General features: G+C 38.5%; 1 protein-coding gene across 1 annotated transcript in view; it reads right to left on the reverse strand.

Moving 5' to 3' along the window:
- The window catches only part of PTPN13 (protein tyrosine phosphatase, non-receptor type 13 (APO-1/CD95 (Fas)-associated phosphatase)), a gene marked incomplete at both ends in the record, with an annotated part of 73,300 nt that overhangs the window by 18,319 nt on the left and 28,276 nt on the right, over positions 1-26,705 (reverse strand). The window contains 12 exons of the mRNA XM_010020350.1: positions 1,185-1,282; positions 1,453-1,876; positions 5,323-5,485; positions 6,673-6,855; positions 8,223-8,375; positions 8,797-8,935; positions 9,091-9,244; positions 9,851-10,025; positions 10,119-10,193; positions 11,390-11,609; positions 17,850-17,949; positions 19,626-19,721. Coding sequence (XP_010018652.1) covers positions 1,185-1,282; positions 1,453-1,876; positions 5,323-5,485; positions 6,673-6,855; positions 8,223-8,375; positions 8,797-8,935; positions 9,091-9,244; positions 9,851-10,025; positions 10,119-10,193; positions 11,390-11,609; positions 17,850-17,949; positions 19,626-19,721 — 1,980 coding nt within the window. The remainder of the gene's footprint in view (positions 1-1,184; positions 1,283-1,452; positions 1,877-5,322; positions 5,486-6,672; positions 6,856-8,222; positions 8,376-8,796; positions 8,936-9,090; positions 9,245-9,850; positions 10,026-10,118; positions 10,194-11,389; positions 11,610-17,849; positions 17,950-19,625; positions 19,722-26,705) is intronic.

Below are 26,705 nucleotides of genomic sequence, written 5' to 3' on the forward strand. Positions count from 1 at the left end.
CTAGGATCCTTATCAGAACTGCTGCTCAAATTATTATAGGTAGGCACATGACAACACTAACTGTAAAGCTAAAAGCATAGGGTAAATGGCTGCAACCAGTTACTACAGAAACTGGATGCCTCATCTCACTCTTCAGTGGCTTACGCTCTCAGTACTGAAAAAGTATGGCTCCCAGGTCAGTCCTGGATTCACGAGCAGTGGGGACAGATGTGATAAGTGTTTGTACGTCACGCTGTTTGGTTTTGTTGGTTTGTTTTTTGGTGGGAAGGGGCAGTATGTTTCATTTTTGGTTTTTTTCTAAGTTTATCTGACCTCCATAACTTAAATAATCTATTTTTTCTGATATTCTGTAACTAATATTTAATGTTAAGCAAAAACAAAGTACCAAAAGCAAGATAAGACTGACAAATGTCTCAGACATTGTAGTTTCTATTGTAACCTTCTATAACCAGAAACTATTACACAGATATATTAAAAATTAATGCACAATTATCAGTGTGTGAATTTAAGTCTACCTAGCTGCTCTGATTTTTATTTTTTTAAGTGCAGATCCTGTATTTTTACTGCCTAGAGTAAGACTATTTGCATGCAATCTAGTCCTTGCCAGGAGAATGGCTTAGCTCATTACAAGAGTGTTTTTGTGAAACACTCAATGAACTGCAAAAAGAATTGTACCTCATTTATTATATCCAAATGAGACCAAACAAGAAAGAGCTATGCAGTTACTGCTTGGAGGTACTAGCAAATAGACAGCTTATGCCAAACTGAGCCTACTTCTAAAAATGACTCCATACACCCTTTCAACAAAAAGCACTAAAAAAAGTTGAAGTTGGACAAATAGACTGTGAAAACTAGCAAATTATTGAAAGATCCATACAATAAAATGTCACTGTGAAGTGACAAAATGGAAGGTGTTTTCTGGAACAGTTTTTGCTGTCAAGTACTAATACTTTGCACATCTGTGTACAGACTGGTGTTGTCTAACGGAGGATTTTTTTGGTTCACTGCAACTATTACACAGGAACAACAGGCAACTGGACTGCATTACTTTAACACCTGATACTCTGTTCCTGTTTTCAAATCAAAGTATTACCATCAGTTAATAAAAATATCAAAGCATTATACCCAAAGCAATTTTAGAAGTTGGTTAGTAAATACAGTAATGTTATTTTTTGCATGCTGACCTACAACGTAGGCTTGACCGGTATCTTCAATGGATGATGAGTCTGATTCATTTTTCTTTCTTTCAGGGCTTCTACTTAAACCTGCATGAGATTTTGAACTTAAAGGAGAAGGAGAGAAGGGGAACCAGACAGAGGGAAGAGGAAGTTGGGAGAGGGAAGGGAAGGATCAATGTAATAAAATAATGGTATGAATAATAAATCAAAACTGATGCAAAATGTACATTGACTGTACACAAAGATATTGCAGGGCGGTCAAAGAGACTCTTACTTGCTCAGTTTTAATGCTCCTGTTGCTGATCCAGTATCAAATTTTGGCATTTGCTGAAAGACTCTTCCCATTATGTCTTCTATTTTTTTGGGGGAAGAGTCCAAAGCAGTAATGATACTTTTCCTTGGGGGGTAAACTGAGATGTGGCTCTGACTCAGATCGTGAAATGACTTGCTCATAACCCTGGGTCTTTCTTCCCACAGAGTCTTCTCATTCTTGTCCTTTGAAGAGCCAGGAAGTGGCTGGAAGAGTGAGAGCTCAGAGCAGGACAGTCTCTTCAGAATCTCTGCCTGAACAGACAGAGGTCGAACGGCAAGTCGGTTCAAAGTACTGCTGGCCAGGCTACCAGTACTGATTGCTCGTCCCATGTTCAAGCCTTTGACAGAGTCCGCATGGAGGTTTAGGCTCCTAAATGAAGCTCTTTCTGTGGATTTTTTTTTTAAATAAAAACCAAATAAATTTAAGTTATACAGCAGAGTTAGTGTGACCTGCTTGCATAAAAGCAAGCATTTTAAAACAATCAACTCACACAAAGCATATTTTCTCTAGATGCTCAAACGTGTGTGCTGTCATCAGGTACATATAAACAACCGCCATGTAGTTTGCTCACTAAGCAAAGTTTGGAGTTTGTGACATTACACTAACCTGACTATCTACTACACTGAAGTCCAAACCCACAGAAGAGCAGGATACTTATCCTCTTGCTAGTATGAAGACTTATATTCCCTGTTAAACTGCCTTATATACAGGCACATGATCTTTCTGCAAAGCAAATAATGTCCTCAAGCCAAGTGACCTGGAACTTAAACTGCTCACACAAATCCTCTCCAGAATATGAACAAATAGGACTCTCCCACTTCCACCCAACTTCCATCCATCCATTGCTTAGTTTTCCTCACTAAGTCCCTGACACGCTTACAATGCAGCTGCAAAGTCATGGGGCAGCATCTCTACCTGATTAAAAAGCACTGCTTCACTCAGGTGCACTTGGAGACTTCCCCTGCCAGAAACATCCTAAATGTTTTAGCACAGAACAGGAAGTGTTGACTGGGCTTTGCCACACTTTTTTGACTCATGAACTAGGATTCCCTTAAGCCGCAGAGGGAAAAAGGTTTTGGGTTTGCAATTAAATTACTGTCAGCTGAGTCGTGGGAACTGTCTGGATGGATGTTCTTAGCTGAAAGCAAATGCAAGATAATACAACTGAGCCTAACTCCCTCTTAATTCAGAGCAAAGCTGAGCAGGGCTCATTTCTATTAGCCTAACTGCCTCCTAAGGCTAGCAGTTAAGTTCCTGTGGCTTGGCTCTTGCACAGACACTTGATAAGCTGCAGCAACATGTTTGCTTGTTAGAGTCTTTAAGGAAATCAGGCCATATGAACCCATCATAAACTTCACTTACGTCTTGGAGTCAGTTCACAAGGAAAACCAATCCTCAAATGCATATATAGTTCTGATTTAGAGTTAACTAGTATAGTTTTTTTTAAACTCTACACACAGCTAGGAAATAAGCTGCCTTAGGAAGCTGCACTGGAACTCAAAAAGTAAATGCTACTTTTTGGTACACATCGTCCGTTAGCTTTATTAAATGCTGAAGTATTCACCATAAAAGAGTATATTTGGAAAAAAACCTCAGCACTTCCATTCTGAAAGACATACCTTCCCCCAATACCTAGGGCAAGAATTAACTACAACAGTAGCTTGCCCTTCAAATGGCTGACTTAGCCCTTGCTTCCATCTCTGTGGTTTTCTGTATGTCCTTTCAGGAATCCAAATGTCCATCTTAAAACTCAGTGCTCAGTTAACCTTATGTCTCATCTCTTTCTACTCATGCAGAAAGAATGTTACTCAAGAGGCAGTTTCCTTTTATTTTCCAAGCGTAATTCTTCTATTTGATCTACATGTGTTAAAATGTTTTCTCACAGGTCATTAAAGACATTGTGCAACACATGAAAATACATCACAGGGGCTATAAGGTAGCTCTCCCTTATGCCTCCATCCTTGGTTGTTATGTTCCATGAAAATTTGTTCACCATCACGATGCATGCCAGGCCCTTCTCCCTTGTCTTGAAACACTTTTTCCATTCAGTGGCTGAAATCAAGGTGAGTCTTGCAAGACACTAATATTGTATTTCTAAAGAATCTTCTGAACTATGTTAATCTTCTGAAATCTGCTACTTCTCCCCATGAACATGCACGTGCTTGTGTTCACTGTGCTGCTAGCCCAGTCTTTAAATAAGGAACCTTCAAAACATACACTTCCTGTGGTGATCAGACTCGAATTAATAATATTATCACCTTCCCTTTTCCTTACTGTTTTACTTCTAACTGAGATTTTAAGGGCTCTGGAAAAAAAAAAAAAAACAAACCAAAAATTACTTGATGCTTCTGCAGGCCAAGAATAATGCTTCCCAAATAATGCTTGGGATTTCACATCTCTAAGAAGAGCAGTGAAAAGTGCTTCCAATTAATTAATACCCTATTTTGGCAAGCTGATTCATCACTGTTTTCTCTTACCTGTATTACAATACTTTCTCTTTTTTAAAATAGTCTAGTAACTATTGCTTTATGCATATATCCCTGAAGAAAAGAGAAACAGGGCTAATCAATTTAGATCAGTAAAGATATGACAAAAGCAGTTTTTGTTTTCACTTTTAATAACCAAGTGTAATGGAATTAACCACACTACTGATTTATTTCCTTCTGCTTACAAACGATTGATGAAATTTGAGACTTCTGAATTACAAGTGATCTGCACCGCAGAGAAACAAACTATTTTTTTCCAGACTCCCAAAGCACAACACGTACTGAAGCCGTAAGAGCAACCAAGTTCGCCTAGCCAAGAAAGCCTTTCATGTGCTGCTTTTCTTTGCCATTCAGGATAAGCAAACACTAAGCTAGAAAATGGTACAAAGGCTTGGTCCTGTTCCTTTCACTGAGTTGGTTGAGCCCAACAGAATACAAAAAAGGCTGCAGAGTTGTCACATTGCCTCTCCTCCCCTCCCCTCTTTTTTAAAATAGAGATCACAACCGCCACAGCCATGGGGTCAAACTCTATCCCAGCTATGCTGGTGGAAGTCTGGATTAACAGCAACTGGAATGCAGACAGATAAAAAGCAGGGAACAAAGAAAGAATGAGCAGGCAGACTGACCAAAATAGCACTTCCAGCCAGCCAGCAAAGTGAGCTCTGCTCCAAATTGTAAAGAAATCAGTATAGAGCATGTTTAAAGGGATTGCATTCTCCAATTAGTATCTTCTATCTAAAAGAACACCTTTAGATTTTATATTACACACACAAATTAATGACAGTTCTGAAGAAAATTGACTAGCATCAGTGTTGTTCCTTTACTGGGTCCACCAAACATTAAGTGGAAGAAAGACAGCTACACCCACAGCTTACAGATGCAGCATCATGAAATGCTCCCTATTGTATTTGCCCTCTCATGATCATACCATTTTATCTGTAATTCCACATTATCAAAACAATTCATTTCACATTAAGCTAAATGTAAAAATCCTGTCACTTAAATATCTTTTAAGTTCTTTCTGAAAAAAGCCAAAAGCCGTTAATCAAATTGGAAAGTACTATTAGTGACCTATTTTTAGTCTCCTTTTATTTTAGAGGAGCTGCTGTGTGTCAGGCTCTTGTGTGTGTTGGCTTTTGTGTGATCCACCAACTCTTCCCTCCCCCCCCACCCCAAACAAATAATAAACAAACTTAGTAGATTCTCTTTATAGTACAAACCCTCCAAATGTAGAGCTAAACATATGTAGCACTCAGTGGAACTACTGAAGCTCAAGTTCAGTTTTCTCCTTACAAAAATACATGTAGATTGCTATTAAAAACTAATACAACATCACAGTCCTTACCAATGTCCTGAGTGTCTTGGTTGCTCTGCCTGGTTCTCATCTGTAGCTGGAACTTATGCTGGGAAGAGCAGAGATGCAAAAGGTACTGGCAAGTCTTACTATTGTCAGTCTGAAATGCATGCTTGATACCATCTGATGTGTTCTGCAAAGTTATTTTCTTCTTCTACACAATGGAGAAATAAAAAAGTTAGACAATGATTTCTTTTACCTTACAAAGAATTTTGTATTTGCTTGTGCAGTTGCAGCATTCAAACCTTCCTGAAGCAAAAATGCACGGATGGGAGAGATTTCTAATAAAATTGGAGTTGAAAGTCATTTGAGATTTACAAAGTAGCACTTTAAAGCTACTTCTGGGCTAGCCAAGATGGTACTTTTATTATTATTTAATCCTTCTCTGTTACTGTTAGTGCTGATTAATGACAACCAGCACTATTATGTTTTGCAGGATGGAGTTTTCAAAAGCCTCCAATAAAATCACAAGGGGTGTTGCCACTCAAAAGAAAAATAACTAGATACCTATCCAATTACGAAATCTTATCAGTTAACGTTCCAGGTCTAAAAATCACTGAAAAGATAAATTTAAAACTTCAATTTACCAATTCTAGTTAAAAGTCATATCACAGATGAAACAGGCTATAGCTTTTAAGTATCAGACAGTTATAAAGTCCTGTTTTCAATATCTATACCAAGGTGAATACTTGAAGCTCAACAGCTCATTAAAAACTGACACATGATCACCACATTATGCTGTACCCACTAAAGTTGGCTAGTATTGTCCAGATCAAGAGTCAGCCACTGTCAACCATTATTGTTTAAGTTAACTACTCTTGGAAATACAGTAATTTAAAAGCAAAATAGATGCAGCTCCTAGTTACACTGAGTACTGGCACTTGCCAATACCCAGTCCTCTAACGCAGGATTCTCACTCCCATGCTCTTCAGTACCCATGTCCCATATACAGGAGCATGAGCGGACGCCCAGAAATGCAGTTAATGGGTAAAGCTTCTGCCCATAAGAGTAATCCTTGATCTATCTTCATAATAGCTCGATCTTTACAAAGCAGGGAAGCCATGCTTTGCATCACTACAGGTCTGCCAAACCAAAACACAGGCGCTAAACTCTCCTCTGAGGCTGGAACCTCAGCAGCACAGAAAGCAGACTAATAAAAAGAAAAAAATCTTTGAAATTTCAAAACTCCTCTTTCAATCCCATAATACAACAGAGCTCAGCCACACAGATGTATTCAGAGTACACTGAGAACAGCAGTTTAATTTGCAGGAATAACACACAGTATCAGGACATACAAATACAGATATATACACTCAGACAGAGGAAAAGAGACCAGCTTACACTAAAGGATATTTTCTTTGTCTCTCTCCATGGGAAGCGTAGTACAGGCGTGCGGGCACCGTTGTGAACTTCAAAAATAACAACTCCTTTGCAGCACACTCCCAGAAGGATACCTGTTTGGGATCTCTTCTCAGGCAACACATGATGAAGATGAACCCCATATTCTGTGAGCCTCTGACACAACTGTACAGATCAACACAATGAAACTTGTAAGAATATGAAGTTAAAGTTATTATAAGTTTTTATACCTGTATATAAATATAATACTTCTATATAATATTTTAATACATGCATATATATATATATGGATTTTAGAAAAAGTTTTCTTTGCCTGGTGATTCCTTATACAGTTTACAGATGTTACAACAAAGAAACATAAGCTGCTTTATAGGGTTGTAAGTCTTGGCAGTATCTCTTGACCTGCCAAACACTACAGCAAATGAAAATAGCATTTATTAAAATCAAACAATGAAAGCATGAACCAAGAATGCCTGTGAGTAAATCAAACTTGCACAAACCAATCGCTGGCAACAAACTGTAACCAGCCAGATGCCCTTCTTATCTACACATTTCTTAAACATGGAATTAGATGAACACTGCAATTCTGTGATCACATTAAAGCATGGTAACTGCCAGAAGATGCAGTTTCACTCACTTTGCACTCCTAGTCATTAATTCCTGACATATAGGACTGATGTAATGAATCAAATGAAGGAATCTAAGTGCTCTCCCCACCCCAAGTCAGACTAGGTTCAGCTAGGATCAAGGCCCCTGTTCCTGTTCTCTGTGCTTAAGTTACAAGAACGCTTCTGCCAAAGCCTTGGAATGGGCAAAGTCAGCTAAGTGCTTCTGCCATCACCTTCTCAAGAGACTGTGGAACTACAGCATGACTGTGGAATTAAAGTGTAATGGTTATCCAGCGTCTTGGCAGCAAGACATCATCCCCTGAAGTCATTTTCAGCCATTGTATCAAGGCAGGACCTGATCATTATCTCAGAGCAACAGCAGCAAACCCCATAATTACATTTCTTGATGGGCCCTTTTAGAATAAATCAAATGTATCTGTGATTACAGCTTTCCTACCATCTTACCTAGTACCTGGCACAAGGAAGTCTGCTTGGTAATGCTTCTGTCTTGCTTCATACCAAGCACCATAAACAGTATTAGCTGTAACAAAACTTTTCATAATTTAAATATTTTTTTCTCAACAGAAAGAACAAAGGGCATAGGAAAAGCAGGGTGTGCTGCCTCATAATCATAGCTTCCTTCACGGTAAACACAAGGATCAATAGTTGCGTTTATCTAGTTTGAGCTAAAGCAGGAGACTACTGATCAGAAAAAAAAGTGAAAGGACTTCCTTCCCATCTCTTACAATTTCTTCTCCCTTGTAATGATGTGTCATTTGAGAATACCTTCTCAGTTTTCTTCCTTTCAGTGTTAATCAGAACCTGAGTTGCTTTCTTGTGCTTTTGGTTGAAGTCCACACACCCATATTCCCACAATGAATTTCTTAAATCATAGATTAAGGAAGGAAACTGCTGGCCACTTACCTTCAAAAATTCTAACTCTGTCTCTTTTTCAGATGCACCTACATAAGTGCTATGCAATTTTGGCAGCTCTTCCTTGATGTAGGACAGATCTAGTTTCTCCATCACTCTAGCCGGGACATAGTGTTCCAGTCTGAAATAGGACATGCCATGCACCTACAACACAAAAACATTTGTGGCAGCAACTCCGTATACTGCTCTATGAGCACAAATGAAGCATAAATACTCATTTTACAGAGAATCATACATTGCAAATCAATCAGAGAATCATATTCTTTCAAGTAAGAATCTCAACCCTGACCCAGAGCTTTAATTCACATATGGTTTCTTCCTATTCAAGCTCTTCTCTACTTCCACTGAAAAGAAAGGATTTAACACCTACATCTTGAAACAGATTCTGCAACAGACCTGTGTTAGACTAAGAAAAAAACCCTTGCCCACAGCAAAAATTGCCAACAGCGTATCAGCTGAGCTTCCAGTCCAGGCCCAAGCTGTGAAGCACGTGTGGCAGCTCACACGCTATTCTTTAATTAAGCAGCAAAAACACAGTTTCTCAAAGGTGAAATTGATGGTGTACCTCAGCCTGGTAATCTCCATACTCAGCTTGGAGAGCTAGGGATGCTAATAATAAGGCTGTCTCATCATCACAGTGCATCCTGTCCTCCAGAATGTCCTTCCGCAACTGTAGATAATACTGGTGACAGGTCAGTGTATGCCTGGAATAGGAAAACAAAACAAAAACCACTAAAAAAACCCATTATCATCTTTGGTACTTTTCCTGTTACAGCAGATTTCCAGTATTTGATTACTATCCAATTTCTAGACATAAATTCAGGGCTTAAAGGGTTAAAAAATATATTCATATACTCACTGTATAAGACTGACATCATCCACAAAAAACTTTATGCGAAAAAACAGAGTGAAGTTGACAGGAGACTTGTTCTTTTTCTTTGGTTCTTCTTTCCATCCTTCAGGAGCTACTTTACTTAATTTTATGTCAGGATCAACGAAGAAAAATTCATTGTCTGCCATGAATGTTACAGGGAAGCAAATGGATATAAACACATATAAATAATATGACAATATCTTATCATATTATAAATACATATTATCATACATATAAAAATAGGAGCTAGGGGTTCTTTAAAATTCCAACATTTCTTATCCCATAGGAAATCCAACATTCTGATCTCTTCCTATAGCAAACAAATTAATTGCTCAAGAGCAAGTTCTTTTTTCTTAAGGCAACTCCATCTACACTAGGGCCCTCCTATGTGTCCCAGTGGGCCTGCCTCCATGAGAGGCTTCAACAATGCCTATGGCATATTAACAGAACTCAAAACCTATTCATGTCTTCTGAGGGGTACTAGTCCGAGTGAGGGCAACAAACAGTAGGGAAGAAAACTCAGCAACCACAGGGAAAAGGCTGCTTGAGATGAGCTACCGTAAGGCTGACAAACATAGAATCTCATTGTGCAAAGTTGTTCTCTGAGGAATGTATTTTGCCCCAGTGCAACAGAACATAATTCAAAGTAAACATTTTATAGATGCCAGTCTCTGTTTATCTTCTCAACACCATGTAGCCAATTCTTGGTCTGTACCTGTCAATTATGTGAAATCATTATTCTTACCTCTTAAAGTAGCCAATCCAAAAAAATGATGCTCCACCAAGCCAATATGGGCAACCACCATATCAAAGACATCTTTACATATTGTTTTGGTATCACAGGTCAGCTCCAGCTTCTGCCCGCTTAGAAGCATCACATTTACTTTTCGCCTAGTGTCATCGGTCTTCCCTTTCTTAGTCTGCATTTTGTGAAACAAAATACCCCAACATTCACAATTGTGATAAAAGCACATTTGCATCAGCCACTGATTGCTGAATAGCCCCTTCCTTACCAAGATAGACTTTGGCAGATCCAAGGAGATGAATGGCTCAATCGTCATTTTCACGAACTCAGGGCCAAAGAAATTCTGCAAATCACAAGAGTATGAGTGTGGCTGGAACAACAGACTGAGGCACAGTTAACTCCTGCCCTGCAAATGCCAAAGAGGAACCAAAGACTGAAACTAAGAAATTGTACTGAATTCCTACCATGAGCTGGTAAGGAACAAACCTCATTTTGCCAGCATGTTTGCCAGATAGCACTGGCAAGTTACAGTGTTAGTGTCATTATTACTCTGTATATGCTCTTCCCTTTGCTAGGCAAAAGCCAACACTGTAACATTACTTGTCCTTTAAAATACACGGTGTGGGTTGCATATTGGGACCATCTGGGCTTATCTCAGTAAGCAACTGCCTGACATTACTAAGGTTTTCTGCACTGGGCAGCCTTGACAAATCTCTGTGACACACAAGTCTCATCTCCCAAAGGCTGAAATGTTTCAGCCTAATCCTATCTGCTGGGTTCAAGCAGAGATCCTGGGAAATTTCTGTCTACCTGTAGACAAATAAATGTCCTACTAATTCACCCGGTAAATTATAGGAGGTTACCTGTCCAAACTGTTAAACGAACAAAACCTGAGTCTTGTTTACGAGTTTTCCTATAATAAATAAATCCAATTCACTAAAAGCAGCAGCAGAGGGCATCATCCATCATCTTGTCTAAACACCAGCCACTATATTTACTGGTACCTCTTTCTCCTTCTCTGTAATCTTTTATTTCATCCACATACTAAAACAGCTTTGAAAGGAAAGGGGAGTTTGCATGGTGATTCAGGGTAAACCCAAAGGCCAAATGAATCCTTTCTGCCTTTCTTTACCTTTCCAACTTTTCATTTAATAACTTTTGATGCCGGTGGGATTCCACAAGGAGAAATAAATACAAACTGAAGTGGCTGAAAACACCAGAGAATACAGGAGAAAACTACACATTACCTTTGTTAGGATGCCACATAGTTTAATCAGTGCAATCTTTAGTAAAAGCTTGCTATCTGTTTTAGCATCTCTAGATACTGCTTTAGGCTATGTAGCCACTAATGCCACAAAGCCTCAGAATTTTACCCTGTGACAGTAGTTCTTTCCTATCAGTGCAGCACCAAACACCTAGTATTCAATCTGCTGATGACTGTTTGTTGCAGGACCTAGTCTATTAATCCCACATACTAAGTTTTCAAGACACTGCTCTGTTTCAATGCAAATAAGAGTTCATCTGAGATCAGGGAATTACCCTCAGTTTTCTTTGTGTCATGGCTGTTTCCAGGGCTATTTCTCTCAGTGGATCTCTGGTGATGTCAAGCATGGAGGACCTAATTGCATCTCCTGGGTAGAGGTTAGGTCGGGACTGCCTGAGAGCCATTCTAGCTTGCAGTTGCATCATTTCTTCTTCCTGACGCTTAAGCATCACTTCTTGACTTACTAGGTTGCCTTCAAATGGTGCTTCATGTTGCCTATGGTATAGTCAGAGGGGATGAAAGACATTAGTAGGTACACCTAAAATATTCTGTTGCTTTAAGCACTTAAGTGGAAACCCAGAACACAAAAACTAGTTATCAAATGCTACATTAAACAGAACACTTATTCAGCAGCCAGGAGGTTAGCACTCTACAGTAATCCACCAAATACAGAAAATGAGCAAACATGCCAAGTTTCTATAGCTGCCTGTCATTTATTCATATGAAAGTAAAGGCTCAGCTGCAGTGTAAAAAATACTTGACATTACAAACCCAGTGAACCAGTACAAAGCCAGCGAACACACAGGAGGAAGAAAAATTATTAATACTTTGAAAATATCTTAATTCCTCAGTTCAAGCAGGGACTGTGGAAAAGGCATGCTCAAAAAACATGCCGTTAAAGGAAAAAAAATAGTGTACTTTATGTAAGTAAATATTTCTCTAATTGCTTTCTCTGTAGCAATTCTTAATTAACTCTTTGCACAGCACTATTATTTCTTCCCCGATTTTCACTATGTCTGAAAACCAGTGACCTATTCTCCAGTCCTTTGCTGAGCAGCTATGTATCCCAAATGTCCTGCCAGTTCTATTCTCTGTGGAAGCGAAGAAATCCATGTCCCATTCTGGATGAACAAAGGCCATATTTTATTTGAAAATCAGGAGATCAGGAAATGTGAAGAAATCTAAGAAAAAGAAAACCAACTTCCCCTCCCTCCCTCTGTTCCATGCTTACAAAAAAACACCTTTAAACCCCAAAACTAAATATAAACCAACCAACTTGTTTTAGAAATCCTAAAACAAGTCAAACAATGTTCTCCTTCTATTAACGTAACTATACATAGGCAATTTTTAAACATAAATGGACAGAGGAAACTAACAAGACTTTCATCCACCAAAAAACACTTTTAGCAATTTTAAGCTAAGTGTTAGCTAGTTGGTACACTGCAGTAATGAAAAACACGAAAGAGTAAAGGAGGTTTTTTGAAGCCTGCATATCATTGCACTGAAGTTTAGGAATACAGATAGATGAAGAATAAGTCCTTCACTGACATTGACATACAGTCCTTTGTAGTAAGAGAATCTACAGACTTTTAAAGATACTAAATTTATATAACTACCTTTTAAAAGACCTAGATATATGTTTGGTGAATGACAAATCAGTTAATAATCTAAGAGAAGATGCACCTGTCTAGACATTACAGTTGTCTATGCTAAATGGTAGACATAATTTATTTTTTTTCATCTTTTTACAGCAAAATTTCTAATGAATGCCAATAGTACGAACAGTGCACTGCATTCTCTTATATATATTTTTTTTTAATGCTAAAGTTTCACTGGTTAGCATACAAACCCAGCATTAAAATAAGAAGAATTATGTTATCATGGGAGTCCAAACAATAAAATGCCACTAATGCACCACAAACTGAGCAAAATAATGTTGAAGTTCTTCAAATGGAATTTCAGGGAAGTTCAGAGTAGTTACAGAAAAATGTATTAATGTAAGGCCATTATCCTTTCCATTGTGCAGGGCTTTCATAGCATGGCTTCCCTTCTCCCTTCTCTGTTCCTTTCTGCAGCAGACTTAATAATATGTACCTAAAAGGACAAAGTAATGAGAAAAGGCCTCAGACCTGCAAAGACTTGTGCACATGCTTAGCTTTTCACCAAGAGGAAGCTTATTAAGATCGACATATGTGGGAATATTCACAATGAACTAAGTTAAAGACACCCACGAGCACGTTTCAGATCGAGGTCTAAGGATGGGCTCTGAAATAAAACAAAAACAAACACTTTCTGAGCATAAATATCTATGAACTACCAAAGATGATATGAAAAAGATAGACATGTTGCAACTGGCTGTATCTGAAAACACTTGCTAATGTGAAAACCCCTACTGCAGAAAAAAAAAACCCTTGCCTTTTTAACAACATACAGCTCAGTGCAATGGAAGCAATCAAAAGTTACTACGGAAAGTAGTATCACTCTGTTGTTAATCATCTTTGTTGACATTTATTAGTTTCTCTGCAAATTGGGGTGCGTACGGTGTTTCCAGGAAGGAAGCTCAACACCCAAATGATTTAAAAATTTTCTAACCTAGTACATAGTCAATGTCACCAGCCAGAAATCAGTACACTTCAGCATCTTGGGTAAGTAAAACTAACTATGGCTGCATCAGATTGTCAATTTTCTATGCAAGGCATCAGCATGAGTCACTCTTCAGATTCCAAGACAAGGAACGCTTCTCTTCTACAGGAGATACTGTTGACAGATACAGGTAGAGTTCTTCTGTGAAGCTCAGAATATGCAAGTATTATTACTCCAGCAAAAACAATAATCCAAATTACATTCCTAACAGTCAAGATCATAAAAGTGTGCTTCCTATGGTACTTCATCAGACAAGTACTTGGCTGCTACTCTGTATTTTCATCAATGTCTGACTGCAAACCATAATCTCAGAGTTAGTTATTATCCTGAGCAGTCACCTGGAAGGCTGACTCCTATGAAAGAGGGAAGTGAATTAATTCCTCACCTAGTGTACTTACCAAGAATTGGATCAGAGAAGGAAGTTGGAAGAAGGGAAGCAGGTAGGCATTCTCTAATGGTAAGTGCAGTGGAAAGGTCAGGAATATATTGAGAAAGACAGATGCCTTTTGGTTAGGTAGGAACAATATGGAAATGAAATCTAGTGGAAGGAAAAGGCAACAGAAGGAAGAGATCCATGTCGGCTGCTGCTCCTAGAGAGAAAAAGGAAGAAATAGTAAAGGAAGAAAAAGAAAAAAAAGGGGGTGGGGAGGAAGGGGAAATAAGGAATACAAGAAGCAAAGACGAAACACAGACACAAGTATCCATTGCCATGAGGAAAGCATTCCAAGAAGTTTAAAGGATAACAACAGTCACAGACCATAAGAAGGGTCTGAGTATACTCTGAGTGTTCTACTGAAAAACCCATTGCTTCTGCTAGTTTAAGAGCAGGCCAGCTCACCAAAACAGCACAAATCATGCTGGTTGATAACTCTGAACGACTTCACTGTCTGGTTTTGGGTTGGGTTTTTTTAACTTTGGTGGCAGACTCTGTCAAATCCAAATCCAAATCCTCCTATTTGATTTACAGCTCAGTTTTACAAGGATAATTCTCTGGATAATTAAGCAGACTGCCTCTAAGGACATGCCACAGGAGCAGTAAATTTAATATGCATTGAAGTACAGATGGTATCTCTGAACACAGAGAAAAACACTGAAACATGCTCCCAAGTGCCTATGGAATTCAAGTAATGGATCAAGTTGCATAAACTTCCCCAAACCCTGAAATCAACCAACCAGCCAGAAAACGTAAACTGATAATATGCTCCTTGGAACTGTTATCAAAAGTTTTACTTTGAGAGCTTATGTTTCTAAACGCATAAAAGCCACGGTCTTCTGCAATACCATAGATTTTAAAGCAGCAACATTCAATGTTCTGGATAAAAATCATAGAATCATAGCATAGTTAGGGTTGGAAAGGACCTTAAGATCATCTAGTTCCAAAACCCTTTTACTTTCTTAGAAATCTCCCTGCTTAACTAGCTACCACCTTTGATGGTATTCCTTTCTTACACTTGTTAGCACTGGGAAGTTTTAACAGCTGTTACAGAAAGACAGAGCACACGTGCATATGTGCTATTCAGTTCACATAATTAACAGATATTATCTAAGTATTATTTTAGGACCAAATTCTGCTCATGGCTGCTTTCCTGTTTCTCAAAAGGTCTACAAAAAAAAGCTAGTAAAACTAGCTTTTAGGAGTTCAGCTTCATTTTTTGTCTTGGATATACTTGCTAGTCTGGTACTTTGATTTAAAGAAGAAAATAAATAAAACTTTTTACCTTATGAAAATGGGGGAACAATTGATTCTATGATTCTCTGAAAGCCAGTAAAGAACTATCTGTGGTAGCCTACCATGGCATTTTTGTGTAGATATAGAGCCGTATCTTTTCACAAAGGCACAGGGAGGAGGCCAAGCAGAAGCAGGAGATTCAATAAAATACTAAGCCTTGAAGTAAGACTGCATAGCTGCGTACATGTAAAATTCATTGCATTGCTAAGCACAACAGGCGAGTCTATGCTGCACTTACAAGCCAGTATTTTCCTTCTAGATTTCACACACATACAGATTACATCCATTAAAGGTACCAGTCTCAATGGAGTAATATAAAGTAATGTAAAATAAACCATGAGAAAGTATGTACTGCTTTACCACGGCATTTTCACCTGCATAATAAACGATTAACTTAAATCAATGTGACTCATTTACGTACCACATACTTTCTGTTTCTGAAATGTTTTGCAAATAGGAACAAAAGTTCTCTATCAGCATCCGCAAATTACTGCTGTTTTATTTTGAAGCATAGCTGGAGTGTTGAATTGGCAACTTTCCTGGGTTTAAGTCAAAGAAGAATGAAGGTTGACTCAGCAGTATTCATCATAAGAAATAAAACAAAGGCAAATAAGTTAAGAAAGCTCTATGCTCATTCTGTACACACAGTAGTAATAGCCTACTTTGCCATTTTAGTGCAGTGCTAAGGCAGCATAAAATGGGAAGCTGGAAATTACATCTCTAACAGGGTTGCACTGAATATAAACCTGTAACCCAGGTCCTTCAAAATTCACCAAAATTCTCTTACTTCAACAGAGGCTGGATTTCTGACACTGCAGTCCATCATATATGCTGTTATGTGAATACATGTCATATTCCTGCCAACAAAGCAGTGCTGACCCAGCTAAGTAATGCCTAAATACTTCTCCCCTGTAAGAAATACCAATATACACATTTCTAGAGGACTGCATTTTTCAGGGAAAATGCAAGTAGTAATAAAACCAATGCTGCTGCTCAGCAGGTCACGAAAAGCTGTAAGATCTCCAAGTAACTGTTCTCTTGTTCATGTGCACTCAGATGCAGCTCACCTGAGACCCAGATCCATTTAAGGCACACAATATAGTGTAAGAAGCTGATGTTTATTTCTTTTCATCTCCATGTTCAATGCATGGCTCTAAGACCTACTCACTGCACAAAACTCTGTATGTTAAATGAACACAAAGGACAGTTTTGACAGCCTTGCCACATCACCTGAAACAGTTTCAATCTTCAGACATCTCTAAGCTTCTTTAATAGGCTAGAGCAGGATTCCCATTCAACTTATGCCAAAAACATAAAAATATCCTAAAATATTGAATACAGCAGCAACCTTTCTTCTGGTCTACTCAAAGCAAACCAAAAAGTTGCTGAGAGAAGGATCTGTCGTTGTAATGTGGCGAGAGAAGAGAAGGAAAACACATGTGGGTTTGGTTCCCCTCCCTCCCCTTTATTACAAAAACAATTTGAATTATTTTGATAAAATGTTAGGAGATGACTCAGCATCTGGCAGAGACTAGAAGAAAATTTTCCATCCAAAAGATCAGTATCAATAAAAATTCTCAAGCATTTAGAATGGAACCACTCTCAAAACGTGATACGTCAAGATATGCTTCTGCTGTACGAAGATGCTGTATTAAGGTTATGTACAAAGCAGAACCTACTTCTTAAAGCAGTACTGATGAACAACGCTTGAAGAAATAAAACTCAAAGAGATGCAACATTCAAATAAATAGCACTAAAAAAAAAAAAAAATCCAAAAAATCAAAAAGCATGAATTGTTACTGAATTGACCTAAACAGTGCTAAGGCATTAAAGAAAAAAAAAATTAAAAAATCCAAGCACAACATCATAAACCAAGAGTTTGCCAGAATAAACAACCAAATGTATGGCTTTTGGCTTATTTCAAAGAAATAAGCATGCTACCACTTCCAAGCATGCTACCACTTCCTTATTAAATGAAAAAAAAAGGCAAATTAATCTGTATTAATATTGATACCTTCCAAAACTTTTAGAAAATGATTTAAATATTTCCAAGCTGAACATAAGCCCTCCCCTTCTGACAGATACAGCAACTTGAGACAGTACGGTCCAGTCTCCATTAAACATGGGAATTGAATTTGGACTCCTAACTTGTATACCTACCTCTATAGCACAGGGCATCTTGAGACTTTTAATTCAGGCTGCAACATATAATTATGAAACACTATTTTCTTTCAAGTACAACCTAACATTTTTTAACCTTAAACAGAAGGTAAGATGGGAGTGAAAAATTTGCTTGTGGATTTAGAATACCTTCTTTGATAAAGACAAAGCACTCCAAGACATACTGTTTCCACAGGGTTTACCTTGCCCTCTGAGAATTAGCTTGACTTGATGTGGAGATATCATCAGCACCTGGCAAAGCACCACTGGCATCATCTCTCTTGAAACCTTCATTTCTTCTCACTAGCAAACCAAAAGACAAATTAATAGCTGACTGGAACACAATACACGCAGAGTAATCCTGTCAAAAATCATGGACTTATCAGTCCTATGAGATTACTTAAAAGGAATCAGATTCATATGTTCTTCACAACAGCACTACAGTATTAGGCAAACGAGCACTATAAAGTTGATTTCAGTTTACAAAGTGATCTTACAGTCTCCCCTCAGCAAAGATAGCTGAACTACACAAGTCCCTTGAAGAATACTAAGGAAGGCCTAAAAGCAACCACAATTAAAATAAAAACCCCAGTTCACAAGAATGGAGTTCAGAAACCAGTATATATATATTGCTGAGGTCCTGTGTTTCTCCTGGAATCTGACTTCTCATTATAGATACATATAATTTTTCTTTTTCTTCTTTTGGCAATATACTACCTTGTTCTTTTTTTTTGTAATAGTTATTTGCATTGCTGGTATGTCTTCCTGTGGCAGCACCTGAGATGCTACACTTAAGAGCCTGATTTTGCTAACTACTTCACTTTCATCTCTCACTGTGCCCTCAATTAACAGAGCTAGGAGGAAAGCTCTTACAGAACATATTACAGCCACACTGACTCAGAAATAGTTCTGACAGTCATTTCAGTGAGTCCAGCAATACTATTACTAGTAGCCAGAAAGCAGGTCTCTCTTGCCTGTACAAACTTAGAAGTTGACTTTGCAGTAGAACACATAAACGGCCTGTTATAAATGGGGATCAAAATGAAAGAAATTGCTTTACAGGGGCCTTGCTAGTCATTACTGCTCCTTAGGCTTCTGGCTTAGTAAGCAGGAGGATGTATAAAGACAAGGAAGGTTGAGAGCAGTGAGCAACCCAGGGAGGCTGGGTTGTAACCCTGCTGCAGAATATGGTGCAGCTATATTCTAGCTTCCTAAATATTGATTTCTTTCCTCATTTTCATCAAATGGTTTGTGTCTATCACTTATGAGTCTGTGAAGCTGCTTGTTTCATCAACTGTGCTTTCCTCTTGACTTCTTTCCACCATTCTAGCACTTCTTTCAAAAAAATGCTCCAAGCATTTCCTTCCCATGCTGTGCTTCCACTGTGTAAAGAAAACCCTTCCTGCCATACATCCGTGAACAACCCCTCACACTATCTCCTGCTTTTCGAAGCCATTGATTTCACAGTACTTAAATTTATCATACAGCCTGTACTACCTGTTACTTTCGCATTACACTGAAATCCTGAGCCTTTAAATTATCAACCATTCAACCCTCACAGTAAAACCCACTGATACAAAAATAATTAAACCATGTCCCATCTAAAGGTTTTGCAATTTACTGTTACTGTACATTAACAACTTGATCATTATTGCATCTCTGAAGACAGCATGTTACTTAAAACAAGCACTCCAATAAAAAGTTAACAATTTCCAGCTTTTCCTACCAAGTCCCCTTCCAGAATGCTAAATATCAAACTCATTTCTGAACAGACCAACTATGCTGAACTGTACTCGTTGTAATTACACGAGATCATCTTACAACTTTGTATAAGTGGTAATGTTGAAGCCTCTTCCTAAAGATTCAACTTCATACTTTTGGCATCGGTTTTTCATCTTGAACTTTTTTCTTCAGGATTTTTGTTGTTTGTTTTGGTGTTTGTTTTAATTTATTTATTATTTTTTAACCAAAATTCTTACCTTGCCTGAAATCTGGTTCCGAAGAAATAACAGATGGACTTTCACTCGACGTGCTATAAACATCGCTGTGGTAAGATTTGTACCTTCTCAAAGGCTCTGAAAGTTTAAATCAGGGTATCAGAAGAGTAAGAGAGCAACAGTTCTAATGCAAAAATCAAACACAAATTAACATTTGAAGTTTTTGAAATCTTTTCAAAACATTTTTAAATGCAAACCATCTGTGGCTATGGAGTCTGAAAGCAGAACACTCTGGATGCCGTGCAGCTACATTCTGTCTCTATAGCCTGAGGTTCCGTGGTCTGCCTGGCCTCTCTTGGCTATCCAAACAGAGCCACCTCCTCTGAAGTTCACTCTCATCATCACTTCCAAGTTAAAACTAATATTTAAAAAGCCCCAACAAAATCCAAGACAAAAAACAATTCCTCCTGGAAGCAAAACTGATGAAAATGCTTGGTGCACGTCTTGCATGTAGAAAGCAACATGCACAAAATAATGATTATCAATTAAATAAGCCCCTTCAGGATATTTAATTAACCAGAACAGCTAAATGCATGTGATGAGAAGTAAATACAGCAGTCTCAATTCCTGCCCTCACTGGATTCTTTAACATACTGGAGTGAAGGACTCCACAGAAGGAGTACATACTTGACATTTGCAACAATCTTCCAAAGCTTTCCTATGCACAAGCCAAACGACCAACCAAGTAGTGTGTATAAAAGCAGAAAACAAAACAAAAAAGCCCCCACATTTGGGGATTGCCAGTGCTTCATTGTCTGAGAGAAAAATTCAGGTGTCATTATTAGGAGAAGGCTGACTCTGGTCCAACTACAGTTAATGTTTTTGAAAACAAAAATGATGATAGAGAGAAAACACATGTAACTGCTGAAGACAATTGTAAATCACTTCAGCAAGGAAGATAAAATGTAAGAATACAAAATGGGGAATATATGAGCTGAGTCTGGATGCTGCAAAAAAGGGAGTCAGATGTTCCAACTTCCCACATCCAGAAAACAAAATGTCTGGTGTAAAATCCTGTGAGGAACACTAAGCCCATGGCATAACCTGTATTAGGCCAGAGGACAATTTGGACATGCAGTCAACACCAATACTCTTTCAGACCTCCTACAGAAGCAGGGAAAACTCCAAATAGGAAAAATGCATGAGAAGATACAAAATAATGCAGTAGACCAAGCTAATTCATGTTAGTTTTGGACTGTTTCCAAAACCTTCCTCCTTAAAAGACAGAATTTTTCCCATTTCTACCAGCTCGCTTGGGTTGTGCAGGTCCCCAGTGTCCCACCAAATACAAGATTCTTTAAGACAACTGCGAAAAGTAAGCGAAGTTGCCAATCAACCAATTGTTCCTTCCAGCCCATACCAGCTGCACAGCTTAGCAGCATAAAATCCAACTAATCTTAAGGACATTTCACATTACTCTCAGAAACTAGCAATATGGTTTGCACATTTGCAAACCAACCTACAGCAAGATGAAGAGAATTCACTGGAGGGGGTGTGGTGGTGGTTGTGGTGGAGGGTGGAGTTGCTTCACTCTTTCACAATGGCTGCTTTCTGTGTTCTGGATTTTACTACAAAGAAATCTACCACCAATCTAGCAATTACTTGCCTAACAAGGGAAATAAAAACCAAATTCAGTGGGTAGCTTTTGGAGATGTATTTTTAAAACACTCCCAGCCCCTTAAGTGAGGCATCAATCCAAACATGATACTGGAGCTACAGTACAGAAACATTTAACTGAAAACAGATCTCATCTTTCCCAGTAGTTTTATTAGCTGTAGGTTTTTTAAGCCTGCTAAACTGACTTTGAAGCAAGAGGATGGAAAGGGAACAATAAAATATGACATGAGATTTTAAACAGATTTATTTTTTCCACCTAGTCAGCAGCCTGGGCTTCCTGAATCTCACACAAATTGTGGCTCCGTCCTGGTTCTTTGAGACATGAAATTTTGAAAAACAATACATGTGAAATGGCAAAACAGAAACATGCACTTAAAACATGGAATGAATGTTTGTATGTGGCGTGGTATCTGACTCTGCAGGGTATTTGACTTCTCTTGACTCATCTTGTTAGCGGGAGTTGGCACCCTGCTGTAGGCTAAGGGGTAAGTTCATGAGCCAAGAAACATAAAACAAGATCCCCAATCGCTGCTTATCTCAGTGTTTTCACAGACCTCCACATGAGGCCCAGCTAGGTTTAAACCTATTCTCCCGGCATTCACAAGTAGAGACAGAGATGGGACCACCCTCCTTTCTTGTCACATCTTTCTCCCTGAGCAAGACCATACAACTTATCCCAGTAACACAAGCAAAGGTATTCTTCTCATCTTCTGGAGGCATTTTACAACCTTTCCAAATGGCGCTGCATCAATGACTATCAGCCTGTTCAGCCTAGGGACAAAAGTTTAAAGGCAATTAGGAAGCTACAGCTTCAAGATTCCGGTAAATCCTCTAGATTTTTCTTTGCTTTGCTCACTTTCGGGAAACTACATACAGATGTGGAACTGTTTGATGCTGGGGCATCTTCTCTTTGACAACCACCTTCCAGTTCTCAGCTACTCTATGTATATGTCTATGTACATCCCCTACACATCACCCAAACACAGCACCTCCTTTTAACCAAACTTTTCTTTTCCAGGGCACAGACAGGATATCCACTGCACACCTGCAAACATTCAATTAAATTGTAAGTATTGAGACTCCTGTTTCTATAATGTTTGCAAAATTATCCAAATAAATTTATGCTGTCTCCTCTCCACCAGCAATTTCTCCTCAATTCGAACATATCATATTAGGATTTAACTTCAGAGAAGGCACTTGGATCATGCTCAAGCCAAACATCTAATTAAGAACTGGCTTCCAAAGGTCACGAAGTCCCAATTCGGGGATCAAGTTAAGCTTTTCATAAAAGAATTTAAAAAATAAGGACAAACTTCTAGCCTGTTTGGCTGGAAAGGAACTGAAAGATGACATTAATAAAAGCTAAAGATGACAATAAAACAACTTATCTTCCATAGTTATGACTTTTGGTGACTGGAAACTTCAGAATTGATTTAACTTCTAGAAATATTCAAGGGCATTATCACAAAAATTATTTTACCAGTTACTCTTCTTAACATTCCAGTGTGTAGATTACAGTCTCTTACTAGAACACAAGTAATTTCATGGCTTAGTAGAAAAACAAACCTGACTTTAAGCATGTTTTAAGAGTCCATAACTAAAATGAATATATACAACTTGTATTAGTAAGTTACGGCGCGGGTAGCACCACAATGCAGAGATGAATAAAGCATTACAACTTGAAGAATCTCTGTTTGTGCTGCTCTGTGTTGCACTGCTGCTTTTTCTAATTCCATATCAAAGCCAGCAGAGCACAACCTTACAGGCACTTAACGCAGCATAAAGTAACAAAACACACTATTTACGCAAGGCAAGACATGCAAGCCCAGACAAGTAGTTTACAGAAAGCCTCTTTTCAGCCAACTTCAACAGAAATCAGAGAACCACATTTAGCTTGGAATTTCATTATCCTGAACACATGACTCACATTAGATACACAGCTTTTCAAATACACATCATTACAGAATTATTTCTGGCTGGACAGAGAAGATGGCAGTGTTAGTTTCGAAGAGGGAGCTAAACAGAGAGACAGTTAAACAGAGAGGGAGCTCTTGTTTGTTCTTTGAGGTTTATTGGTGGGTGTCTCTATTGTGTAAGAGTGTTAATGTACACATTAACCACCCTTTAGGTGAGGCTGGGACTTGCTGCTCTCACAAGAGTTTAACCAATAGGTTAGAGTCATGTTTACTTTTCCTCTTTTCTTATAAGAAAACTCAAATTATTTTATGCAAGGCAGCAAAGGTGTTAACAGGAAGAACATAGAGATCCAGAATAAATCTCTGGTACAGATTCGTATCCAACAAGTGCAACAAGGGTTACAAATCCATTCAGCTTTCCAGGGTGGCAGGCTCATTTTAACTTGCAATATTTCCACTACCCATATTCTAAATGAAAAAGCTGTATGGTGCATTCAGCCTGAGTCACCAGCCCTCCAGGGGACTCCCTAGAAAGCCTAATGGATAGCCAGTGCAGAGGGTCCCGCAGGATCTGACAGGAAGAAACAGAGCCTTCTAAAATTGCAGAAAACACACACCTACAGTGCTAGGTTAGAAAGGAAAACAGCAAGATTAAAAACAACAACTCCAGGGTCTAGTAAGAACTCAGTGCATTGTACTAAGAGAGACATTCTTCTTTCCTGGACGACACCATCAAGGATAAGGTATGTAAATGGACACAGACACAGTCCGAAAGTATGGCTAATAAAGTTAGTTGTTTAAGTGTTTTGACCAACTCCTAATGTAATATCTTGACTAAAAATTGGTAATCCTAGACTGTGTGAGCTGCTGAAAGCTTGACAAAGCTGATAAAGCAGATGCCACTTTGCTGTGCAATTATGGAATTGTAAGAGCTGTTTTACTACCTTATGTTAAACTATGTAATTCAGAACAAAAAAATAGTGGCTGATGCCAGAGTACTTGTACTTTACCAAAATCCCACAGACACTTCTTTCTTTTTCCTTGAAAAGCCAACTTCTGTAGTCCCAGTAAAATTAACTGGAAGTTTTCTATCTAAAATAGTATCCATCCATTATTCTACCCTTCAGCTTCATTAATACAACTTCTGAACATTGTTCTAACTGAACCTTATCCTTACCGGACATGCCAACCACATGAGAATCCTTTCACCACCAGCCAATTTAAATCATACTGCAGCACAATGATCTTAAGACGTGTGTAAACTGAGCCTCAAATTTGCTTTCACATGCAAACAGATACACTATTGTGGATGACTCGCATTTCCTCTTCTTAGCCTACACATCAACTAAGCACACACAATTCAAGAGGAAAAAGAAATATGCACAATTCACTGACTTCACAGACGTAAGTTTGTAACTCAGCTATTCATCTTTTGCCCTAAATCCAATCTCCCATTTAACACACATCTACAGAAAGCCCCCAAATTAAAATCTCTGGGGCTTGATTTGTTGGGATAAATTTACTACCAACAGCTGCCTGATCACCTGCAGAAATTTTCCCTTATTCAAAACTGCAGCTTCAAACCAAGAGAGCTTTTAAAATCCAGACTTTTAGAATATCCCTAACCATAATACCCCTTTTAAACACATGCAGTTGCAATATGGAAGTTTTATAAACAGCGTCCAGATGAGTCTTCAGGGTATCTAACGAAAACATTGGTTTATGAGATAGGCATAGAAGACTTAAGACATAGAGACCCATCTCTAGAAACATAGAATATCAGAAGAAGTACTTAATCATTTGGGTTTTCTGTTGGAAAAAATCAAAGTTAGAAAGACAGAAGGACAAGCACAACTTGAGACTCTGGGATTCACATGGTTCCCAACTGCAAAAACATTTAACAAAGGCTTGAGAATATTCCCAAACCACCCCCATTCTCCCACCCTTGGATACAGCATTCCAAAGCTTCCGCAAGATCAGCTTTTTTGGTATCCTCTTTTTCCTCACTGTCTGCTATTTAACCCACAGCTAGCTATATTACTACTCTCCTAACTGGTTTTGTGCTCCTATATTCCACCAGGACAGTGGCAATCTTTACACCTTGCTCCCTCATGCATCTCATTTACTACAGCCTTGTAAACAAAACAGCACATAAAACAAGAAGGATGCACGTTCACTCAACACATAAACCAATTCACTTTGAATTTCACATACACTCAAAACAAGGGGGGCAAAATCTTCCTAAGCAATTAGAAGTGAGAGATGCACACAAGGCTACCATCTCTCACCCTTGTGCCTTACTATTGGGCCATTTGAAGTTGGCCTGAGATATGAAACCTGAATTATGTTTATATTTCATAACTATCAGAAGATACAATCAGTTTTGTGGGTGAAAAGGCAAAGCAAGCTGGGAGCAAGGGAAAACAGATACTCTTTCATGCTCCTGAGTGGCAATGCAGGCTAGCAAAATGTAAAAGTTAGAATACTGAAATGGGACACTATCAGTTGGTACCAAGCAACAATTTCCAAGTTGTGAAACAACACCACCACCAAAATCTGCTCTCCTGATACAAACTGCTTGGGTTTAACACCTAACAACTTCACAACTCTAAACAATTCTGCCTTACTAGCTCACAAAACCTACATAACAAAACCAAGAACAAACAATAACAGCAGAGATACAGAACCTACTCTCCCATCTCTTGGCAAGAATAACACATTTTTTGAGTCTGTTCTCAGTGTTCAGAATTGGCTACACCTGAAGTCAAATAGCAGTCTCTTTCCCTTCCCATTTCCCCCATCTGCCCAAGCAGCACCTAATCATAAACAATCACCTTTAGCATACAGGAGATAGATAAACAACCTCAACCCTGAAACTGTACAAGAGAAAACATATAAAACAGCAAGTTCATGAGCAAGGCACTTGCAATGACACTGTCCTTGGAAGGCTTGTGAGGCTAAATCTGAGATGTTCCAACTGTAGATTATAGTGCGGTTCAGATCTGCAGCTCACTACAAACTACTCTATTACAGCGCAGCTGTAATTAAAGCTCTGTCATTCTTTCCACTATAAACTCTACTTTTCATGACTTTATAATTTGGATCATAAAAATGTGTTCTGAGTGAAAGCTTGGCTTAGTAGAGCCTGTGCATGAGAACATTTTCTTTTTCCAAGACAGCCAGCTCCTTAAGGTTTTATGAATAACAAAAAAGTTTGCCAGCTTAACCCAAAATAAGTTAAAGAAGAAATAAGTCACATATCACTTAAGTTCCTTTGTAGTTTAAGGAGGGAAGTTTTACCCACAGAGAGTCCAATGCCACTTCACAATTTAAAAACTGAAAACCAGCCAAAAGCAGAGGCTTACTGCAGTTTATGTAGACTTAACTGTAACCTAGACCTGGACTCAACCAAATTGAAAATATTCCTTATCCTGACTACACAAGCTTTCAAACTACAATTATTCTCTTTCTCTGTTTTTCCTTTCAATACCTCTCCTCTGAGGTCATGCTGTCCCCCACATAGGGAAAG

The sequence above is a fragment of the Nestor notabilis genome, unplaced genomic scaffold (assembly GCF_000696875.1).
Source record: "Nestor notabilis isolate BGI_N333 unplaced genomic scaffold, ASM69687v1 scaffold4828, whole genome shotgun sequence".
Lineage (NCBI taxonomy): Eukaryota > Metazoa > Chordata > Aves > Psittaciformes > Psittacidae > Nestor > Nestor notabilis.